Genomic DNA, 10,448 nt, shown 5'->3' with positions numbered 1-10,448 from the left:
TATCGTCACTAATTCATTTGTATTCCGCCCGGTAGTTCCCTCTAAGTCTTGTCATTGAGCGAGTCCGTGTCCTAAAGACAGTAGATTGGTTGTATCTTTCGGGGACCGCATATGGGACAGACTGGCTTGTAGCGCTTAAGATAATGTGCATTAATAAATCCAAGTGACAGTCCACATCAAGTTGAGGCTAAGCATCTCTGTCCACCTGACGTAGATCATCCTCTAAGACCAAGCCATCCAACCGTTTGAATCTACGACGCCCGTTGTATGTAGGATGCTTAAGCCCAGTTTTGCCAACACGATTAAAGAATATGGCGACGTGATGGCTTTTTCCTGTAACAACCAGTGTCGCGAAGTTGCAAATTAGGAATTCTTCGTTTGAAAATATGCAGTCTACGAGTGACGGCATCTGAATGTTTCTCTAATGGGTTGCTGAGTTGGCGTTTTTAAATGGTCACAAATCTTCAGTGAGGTTGAGGAACTGGGTTTCGGTGAGTTGTTACTTTTACCAAACGTGTGTCCAGTGAAGTTGGTTTCAGGAAGATTGAATCCTCTCATAATAAGGAAGTGTGCTTATCTAAGATGAATATGACGGAATGAATCCTTCAGTGTACAATTGTCGTACTCTGTGTCATCAGTGATTTTTCGGAAGATGTCGCCAACTGGATGTTTTCTAGTGTTAGACGGGCTCACAGCACGTAAAAATTCATCAAAACCGATAAACTATTATACGCATACTTGACCTTCTACCAAGCCGTATCGTATGTACTTACCTGCCTCAACCCCCACTTAACTTTTTCCACCGTTTGAAAACAAAGAGATCTCGATACTATCAGTTCCTGGTTCCTAGTTTGAGATTGCCATGTTTCGGATGTCTACTAAGAATAGTAGTAGTAATAATAGAAATTGTGATGATAGTAATGATGGAATTCTGAAAAAGGCCTACTCCTAATTGGAAAAATTGTGATCATGCCTGATTACTGGCGCTTTAGCTCTTGATTCTCCCCAGGTTATCTCGTGAAATGCGGTGCTGGAGTTCGGGTTGGAGGGTTACACTGAAGTGACGAGAGGCACCTTGAATGTTGTGCCTACTTATGTCATGTAATCTACCAAGCACAATCCTAGGAAGCGAAGATGCCTTCGGATATGGTTCTAAATAGACTGATTCTTAACTCTTGCTTCATCATACAATAATTCAGGTCATCGAAAACGGCAAACGACTGTAATCTGTATACTCAATGTACTCGTTCGAAGTGATTTTGTAATGTCCCAATGAGTAGAAAAATAATATTTCTAAATTTTCTGAAATTTCGTGATTCAGTATAAGGCATTTCTTTAGAGAACAAATAAACAAATAAAATAAACTCAAGTGGAAACGGTATAAAACAACCAACTGCCAAATATTTATGCTCTGTTCTTTTGTACAATTTAAACTTGTGTTAGCTATGGAGAACTACTACAACCATCATCAAAAAGATATAAATATTTATGAGTAATTGTATAAGCAAGGTGCTCGTTGTCCCTTGACGGTATACCATCAATAACAGCCTGTGGGGGAGAAAAAACAGATTCCAGCTGAAGAGGAGTTCAGGAATAGGTTTTGAAGGTCGTGAGAGCATACTTTTCGGAACTCAGCAAGCTATATCGCGAAACAAGCGCTACCGTGGAATCCTGGCGCAAAACGGAAATGAGGAAGACCAGGGAACACATTACAGGTATAAAAAAGAGTAGCGGCTGGAAACAATTGGAAACGACTGTCAAGGACAGAGTGGACTTGAGAATGCTGGTCGGCGGCCTCTGCCCCTCTGCGGAGGGTAACAGGCGTAAGTAAATGGTTAAACTTGAGTCAATTTTATTCGTTTGCTTATCCTCTGTAGAGATGGATTATATTGAGTCGCAAAACGTCAGAAACTTTAAAAATTTATTTTTCCTACTCGTTGCGTTTTTAAAAATGTGTTATTTTTATTAATAACAGCCTTCCCAATATGCAGTTTGTTTGAAATCGCCAAGTCAAACTTTCATAGCAACACCTAGATCTTGTCACTCAGGACTTGATGTAAAGTTCTTTATGATGTCCCCGTGCACGTATGGGGGAAACCTCTTCAATTTATGTTTTCCTTGACGAATATTCTTATTTCGTCTCGTTGTCCGTCTTATGGAATCTAATTTTGTTGGTATTTTCGTATGTATGTTTCCATTCTAGTCTTCTTCCTATTATAAATACAATACCTACAAATTCTGAAACGTAACTAACTCCATGAAGTTGTTCAACTTAGTTACTCTTACCGTCAGGTCCATGTTTCTAGGCTCTGGGACGATTGAGAGATTACAGATTCACGAAAATAGATCAGGTAACGCCAATACCAAAGTAATACGATAACTAAATATGAAGCTTATGTACATAATTATTATTTATCAAAGAAATTTCCTTGAGTATCAAAGTCTCCTGAAGTCTGCAAACTAATAGGAAACAATGCTACTGAAAGTTCAACGTTAAGATGGCCCTCACATAAAACCGGAAGATTCACGATACCAGATATACCAAACTTCAATTAAACGAAGAAAACGTCACAGCGTTGGTATATTATAAGTAAATACTACATGCTGCTGCCGTAACACTTGAATAAAAGAATATTAGTTATTTTCATAGACGAATGAGTTCTCTATCCTATTCCAGGGAAGAATCGACATCACAAGAAGTCAACCTTCAACAGCAATTTCACAACTGTAGTTATGATTAAGCATCAGGACTGACAACATTATTCTTAGGGACATTATTAAACTAGCGTTATCGGAATCCAGAAGATACCTTCATTTAAAGTCCGTTGGAAGAATTCCTTCTTCTGACCTCAAATTCATTCGTTTTGTTAACTCGTGGACGCTAGAAACTAATACCTGAAGGTTATCTAAAGTATGTGTACTTTCATTTCTCATTTCTGCTAGTTGATGAATGGGACATGCTTCAAAATCAGTAGTTAATCAACATCCTTTATGATTTTTCTGGAACTTCAGGTAGTTGTTCTATGCCTTAGCACCACTGAACTTCATACCCTGTTATCAAAGTCTGTTTAGTTCCCCCAGAAAAGTATATGTACATGGATCTATCATAGCACAACTATGGAATGTCGGAACTCCGTCAAATATAAACGCTCCAAACTGACCATCATCATTTCTGTGTAAAATCCCTTACCTTCGTTTCGAGTCTGATTGGTCTAATCAATTACTGAACTGCTTGAAGGATGAGTTGAGTTGTTCTAGACATCATAGTGTTAGGAAGTGGGGATACACTCAACAAAATGATTTAGTTGGTCACAGCCCGTTCCGGTAAGCTGAGCTTACAGACAATAGGACCTCCGTTAGTATTCCAGAATAAACCTTAGGTACTACCAGCGGAAAGCATTTTCAGGTCAGTTGACTTCAAAACAAAAACGCATTAGTTTGGTAAAATTAACTGTATTTCCTACAAAGAATTACTTATCCACCGGGTACGTTTATGACTATTGTTTCTGAGGTCCTAGGTGAGGTTTTTTGCCTACTCTTTTGGGCTACATAGAGTGTCGAAGGGGGCTTACAATCATCGACACAGACTTTTTCGTCTAAAACTTAATAATAATAATAATTTATTCTCAAATAACAGTTTGTTACATGAGGCATGCCAGTTTACAGGCAAGATCAAATTGATACAAATTATACAATGTCCACTGTAGTAAATTACATAGCTGGGTTGATAATTTATAAGATATGAACGTAGATGGTTTTAATCAGTACTACAGTTGGCGCGCTTCACGAAAGTTGCGTTGCGAATGTGCAACTGATGGTCAAGGATAGGTTCATTGAAGGTGGGAGCTTCTGAATGGCGCAACCTTATGTCCCTTTGGAATGTCTAAGGCTTTGAGGATGGTGCAGGATGAAATATTTCGTTCCATATCGCAAGGGGGCTGAAAGAGGGAGCAAGTAAAAGAAAGGACGAGAGGCAGAGTAGCCAATATTCATGAAGGAATGTTGAAGGTATGATTACTCAGTCTAATTTTCTTTTATTAAGGTATTTGTTAAGAAAGAGCATTTTAATAGGTTAAAGAAAATAAGTGTTAACAAGGTGTGAGTGGACATACAACTGACAAATGGAGGCGATTCGGAAAGAAGCTGAGAGTATGGGATTATGTGTGATTATAGAATAAAATATAGTTCTAGAAACAGTATTGTGATATACAATTGGCTGTCTTCCTTTTATTATCGAAGCTATTATAGCCCCTTTCGTTTTTTTTGTCTCATTATTTTTGAGTAGGCTTCGTGGAGAGACTCTAATTTAACGACGACCTTTGAACAAATCTTAAATGACCTTGACAATTATTAGCCAATCAGAAGACAGTTAGTATAAAGTGAGAATATGTTGTAAGTAAGCAATGAATTATAGTGGATATTCTTCTTTTACATGATTTAAAAACTTGTTAAGGTTTGATAAAGGTTCAGAGGCTCTGAATTCATAATGCATATGGTATAGAAACTCGTTCATAGGGTTAGTGATTAGGGCTGTAGCCTAGGCTTAGGGTGCTAACTTCCGATCAGTTCACAACGGATTTTAGGGGTTAGGGTGAGGGTTTAGGGTTATGGTTAGAGTCAGGATGGAGTTGAGGCCTGTCGAAAAAAACCTCTTCTCTAAAATCCGATGTAAACCGATCGCATGTTAGCACCCCAACCCTAACCTTATCCTTAACCTAGACCCTAACCTAACCCCAACTCTAAGCCCTAATCTAACCCTAACCCTAAACCCTAATCTAACCTTAACCTAGACCCTAATCTATCCCTAAACCCTAACCTTAACCCCAAACCCTAACCCTGTAGCGTGGCGTCGAGTTGTGATTAACTATGAACACCGCTACCAAGAAACACGTGCCAGATAAATCAGAAGGCGAGGGTTGAACGTAACCAAATAGATCCATAAAATCCCCGAGAAGCCGAATACCAGAAGGCAGTTAATGGACCAAGTCGAGGTGTATATTTGCTGGCGATCTCGTGGTATCGAAAGGATACCGAGATCGTGCCAGGATACAAGCTTGGTTACAGAACGTAACCGAATTCGCGCGAAGTTACAATCAAAGTGTAAGTATAAGAATGGAAGCACGAAAAAGCTGTCATTAGCACAGTCAAACAAAAGCACGTTAAAACAAACACTGGTACAGTTGGTTATAATAATAATTGTTTTTATTAAACCAGTCGTGTTCTCGTGATAAACGTGAGTCACTACAGGAGCCCCCCGCTAGAAAGGGTTTACACTTTCGATAAATAGCGGTTTGAATCGTGGGACTGATCGGCTGACGAGCGATTGTAGGACGGAAGAATTGGCGAACAGGAAAGCGATCGTTGATCGTCGAGTTGCCAACGTAGGTCGTTTTCGGAGAACGGTACCAGGAGCGATGTGTTGTATTTATTGTTTGAGTTGGCATGCTACACCAGAGTGGTTTGTATCCAGAATCTGAAGATGGCGTTCGTAGGAGTACGCACCAGAAACGCTGCAGACGTAGGACGAAACCACGTTGAGCCGATGAACCAGAAGCGACCATAACGACCAAGTTCGAGGCCAAGCGTATGCCAAGCATTCGAAACCAATATATCGACTGCGTACGTTGACAAGAGCGTGGGTGATCAGGCCAGCTTTCGCCAAAGTAGACTGAAGTCGACGGAACCAAACGGAGATGATCGAAGGCGTGGGCTCAGGAAACGAAAAGAAAAGCAAAAAAGAGAAGAGTGTAGCATGCGTGTAGTATAGGAATAATCCTACACCGTATCGTTTGTTAACTGTGCGGCTAGTCGCGGAAGCGTACGGGTAACCGTACTCGGCGACCGGAACGTGAGACGCTAGTCTCGTTCGCGTCGCGTGAGCCTGCAATCTCATCCGAAGTCAAGGGCGGCGTGGTCTGCTGATCTGGACGTGAGACTGTCGTCTCATCCGTAGACGGTGCAGATGACGCGTGCTGTTGACTGGGACGTGAGATTGAGGTCTCAGATGTATCTAGCGTGGGACCTGAAGATGGTTTGAGGATCCCGCTAGTAGGTTTGTTAGGTCTAGCATTGAATCTCAGGTTATCAGATAGGGCACTGTCATCGACGTGTGCTGGTTTGAGACGATCAATGCTGACGATCTCGACGCGTCCATATCGATCAACCTTGAAGGTCTTTTCGTGACGAGCGATCACGTGAAAAGGGCCTTCGTAAGGTTGTTGCCAAGGTTTGCGTACCGAATCTACTCGTACAAAAACATGTGAACAGGTAGATAACTCTCGAGGGAGAGCGACCTGTCGATGTTGTATTCGAGTTGACACCGGAGACAGCGTTCGCATAAATGCAGACAGTCGATGGACGTAGTCTGATTTACCGAAATTAGGTCTGCTCCATGGTGTGAAGAATTCTCCGGGCAGACGCAATGTCGTGCCGAATACCAGTTCAGCGGCGGAACATTGTATATCTGCCTTCAAGCTCGTTGTGATCCCTAAAAGAACGAGCGATAAGGTTTCGTGCCAGTTGCCGTTTTCGTGTGCTCGTATAGCACTTTTAAGTTGGCAGTGAAACCGTTTACTTAACCATTTGGTGCTGGGTGGTAGACAGATATGCTTATGCGTATGCATTCCGTACCAAGCAGCCGGGTCAGCGAGGAGAACAGTTAATAGGGGAAACTTTCTCGAATAAAGCGTGGAATTCATCGTCACGCGAATAAAAAGTAACAAGGATTCGGTACACATACATGTGAGTCTATTATATTAATACTATTATTATCGTTATCCGTCATGTCGAGTATATTATATATTAAAAAATATGAAAATATACGACAGACGTGGATAGATAAATCATAGACTCACCGAATTGGCTTCTTTGGAAGATTTGATCAGAAGTTGAGGCGTGTTCCAAAATACGGCTCACCAATTGTAGCGTGGCGTCGAGTTGTGATTAACTATGAACACCGCTACCAAGAAACACGTGCCAGATAAATCAGAAGGCGAGGGTTGGACGTAACCAAATAGATCCATAAAATCCCCGAGAAGCCGAATACCAGAAGGCAGTTAATGGACCAAGTCGAGGTGTATATTTGCTGGCGATCTCGTGGTATCGAAAGGATACCGAGATCGTGCCAGGATACAAGCTTGGTTACAGAACGTAACCGAATTCGCGCGAAGTTACAATCAAAGTGTAAGTATAAGAATGGAAGCACGAAAAAGCTGTCATTAGCACAGTCAAACAAAAGCACGTTAAAACAAACACTGGTACAGTTGGTTATAATAATAATTGTTTTTATTAAACCAGTCGTGTTCTCGTGATAAACGTGAGTCACTACAACCCTATGGTCGAGTTTCTATGCAATATGCATTATGAATTCAGAACTTCTGAGCATTTATCAAACCTTAACAAGTTTTTAAATCATGTAAAAGAAGAATATCCACTGTAATTCATTACTTCCTTGTAATCTATTTTTATTTATACTGATTTCTGATTGGCTAATAATTGAAATTGCTCAAACTCTTCTCATTGGTTCGTCCCTAAATTAGAGTTCCGCCGTCCCATCTGTTTTAACCTCTCATTAAGCACCTCCTCTTTAAAATCCGCTGTGAACCGATCGTATGTTAGCATCGCGTGTTGAACTTGGCTCCGTGACCTTGAAATTGCTCAAACGCTTCTGATTGGCTCGTCGCTAAATTAGAGTCTCGCCGGCTTCGTATATTAGCGAATTGCCTAGTTTGCTTGTAATAGGATTTCTGGATAGAAAGTGAAACCAATTCAACTTTCGTAACACGATTTAAAGAGGTATTTTGCGTGATAAATCAGAATCAATACCATAAGTTCGTGACATCCCGCTAAACCATAAGGAGCCGTAATTAAACAAATTGTTCTGCCCTACAGACATAGGTGGATTGAATTTATCTCCCCACCATCATGTTTGCTGGTCAGTAACGCCACCCTCCCTCCTTTTGTGATGTTAGGCTCTCTTACGTTTGTGGTAAGTATGAATACTGCTTTAATCAAAATCCATAGTTGGAATACACTGTCTCTACTAGGTCCATGTTACAAGCAAATCAGATAGTTGAAAAGTCTTTTTTTTGGGTTAGATGTCCATATAGTATATCACACTACTATGAAAATAACTAATGGTTTAAAGAAGTAAGGACTAATAGCAAATCAAAAGATCTGAGAGGGTATAAAATTGTAGAAAAAAAGATTTCAGGGTAAGACAAATAACACATCGATAAACTCACAAGACTTTGTGGCCAAATTTTGAGCTTTGTATGATCGGCCTTAGTAGATCAGCATCCATAAGATTGATCTATCTGTCTACTTGCAGTAGAAAAACAAGGCATGACTTTTAGGAAGAATAATGTACATTTAACCTGTAGAGATTTGGGATCTGAAAGCTAGGGTTAGGAGCATAAGGCCATGATTAATAAACAATGAATAATAGGAAAGGATGAGCCATATATTCTGTGATTTGGTTATATTCATATTAGTAACAGTCGAACTTGTTATAATTTTGTTCTTTCTAGATACTAGGCGGTCCGTAGTAAAGTGCCTCATGGGTGGGCGGGAGTTCAAGGAAATGTTGAAGCTCTTTGAAGTCTAGAAATAGGGTTATTAGCTTTTTGAATCTGGTAAACGTATCACAGTTATGGATAGGCATTGGCAGCCTGTTCCACAATAAACTGTACCGTACTGTAAAAAACTTACAACGTATTTGTTTTTGGTGTTTTACGGTAAGTAGTGTATGTGCGTTGTTTCTAAGTCTATAGGCTGGGTCGTGGGTGATAGTCGGGCAGGAGGTTAGAAAGAAGAGCCCATATATCGCTTTGTAGAGAAATAATAAATTGTTCTTTAGCCTACGGTGCCATAAAGGTTCTAAAGATAGATGCTTACATCTGTCTGTGTAATCGAGATTCGAGTTACATCCTAGTAGTTGACGTGTGAAACGTCTTTGAACATCTTCTACTCTTATCTTGTCTGCGATATTCATATTAGAGAAGACAAAAGAGCAGTATTCAAGGGAGGGTCGTACACATATTTTGTAGAGAGCAAGTTTACCCTCTGTTGTGAAAAAGTTTTTCATTATAAAACCAATTAGCCGTCCAGATTTAGAAATAATAGAGGAGGCATGTTCTTCAAAGTTCAGGCTTCCTGTGTAATTAATTCATAAAACGTGTACTGATTCGAGTGTTTGGACTCTACTTTCATTTAACTGAAGTTGCAGTTTATAGAGCTGCTTTCCAAAGTGCATGATCCCGCACTTGTTGAGGTTAAATGGTAATTGACATTTTTCACTCCATATGGTTAAGTTATTGAGGTCCTTTTGGATCTGGGATACACTTTCGCTTAGTGTCTCAGGCTTATAGCTGTATACTGTTTTGAGATCATCAGCATATTAGTATGGTTTCCCAAATTCTTTGGTGTTACATATATCGTTTATATACATAAGAAACAAAAGTGGGCCTAATACGCTTCCCTGGATGACTCCACTGGTGATTGGTCTAGGGGACGAGAGACAGTCATTGTACTTTACCATCTGTTCACGTTCTGTTAAGAACGAAGCAAACCATGAATACAGTGGGTTGTGTATTCCGAAGGACTTTAGTTTGACGAGTAGCCTTTTTGTGTGGGACCTTATCAAATGCTTTTTTAAAGTCTAGGAATAGGACTGATACAAGGAGTCCGCTGTCTCATTTCAGAGTTATATCATTCAGGTAGTCTACTAGGCATGTATCGCATGATCTGGACCTAAGAAATCCATGCTGGGAGGTCGAGATGAGATTATTAGTTAGTAGATGTTGGACTACAGCCGTCTTAACTACTTTTTCCATCACTCTAGATACCACTGAAGTTATGTCTATAGGCCGGTAATTTTCAAAGTTTGCTTCAGGTCCTGTTTTTATTTTGGGAGTGAAATGTGCAGTTTTCCAGGCAGTAGGGCAACACGCTGAAGAGAGTGATATCGCGAATAGTTTGAGAAGCAAAACACACATATCATCACCTCCACGTTTTAGCATGCTAGATGGGATACCATCTGGTCCATCAATGTAGGAGTGTTTCAATGTACTGATTGCCTTGGAGATATTTTGAACACTGAATTCTACATTAGTAATTTCACAGGGAGTTACTGGGATTGGCTGTGAATCATTAAATGGTTTTTCGTTAGTTAGTGAGAAACAAAAATGTTCACTAAATAATTCTGTGATAAGTTTGGGATCTTCGTATACTTGTTTGCCTTTGATGAATATATTCCCTCTCGATTTAGAGCGTTTAAGTTTATTTTGGAGTAGAATAGTGAGTGCAGAGGAGTTATTATTAAGTTCAACTGCACGCTTTTCCTGTGCTACTGCTTTTTGTTTACTTATTGCCTCTGTTCGGACAAGTATTTCTGTCATCGTTACTAAAGAGGAAAGTCATTTAGGTTGTGGAATCGAGTACAATGTCTT

General features: G+C 40.1%; 1 protein-coding gene across 1 annotated transcript; it reads right to left on the bottom strand.

Moving 5' to 3' along the window:
• Positions 1 to 4,977: 4,977 nt before the first annotated feature.
• On the bottom strand, positions 4,978 to 7,184 carry MS3_00008654 (uncharacterized protein). Its single transcript, XM_051216995.1, has one exon. It carries the CDS (start codon positions 6,735 to 6,737, stop codon positions 5,805 to 5,807), a length of 933 nt encoding a protein of 310 aa, XP_051065624.1. The 5' UTR covers positions 6,738 to 7,184; the 3' UTR covers positions 4,978 to 5,804.
• Positions 7,185 to 10,448: the final 3,264 nt, after the last annotated feature.

This window comes from Schistosoma haematobium, chromosome 6, assembly GCF_000699445.3.
Source record: "Schistosoma haematobium chromosome 6, whole genome shotgun sequence".
NCBI classification, from domain to species: Eukaryota; Metazoa; Platyhelminthes; class Trematoda; order Strigeidida; family Schistosomatidae; genus Schistosoma; species Schistosoma haematobium.
Note: the sequence above shows the minus strand (reverse complement) of the source record. Positions and strands in the feature narration are given on the sequence as shown.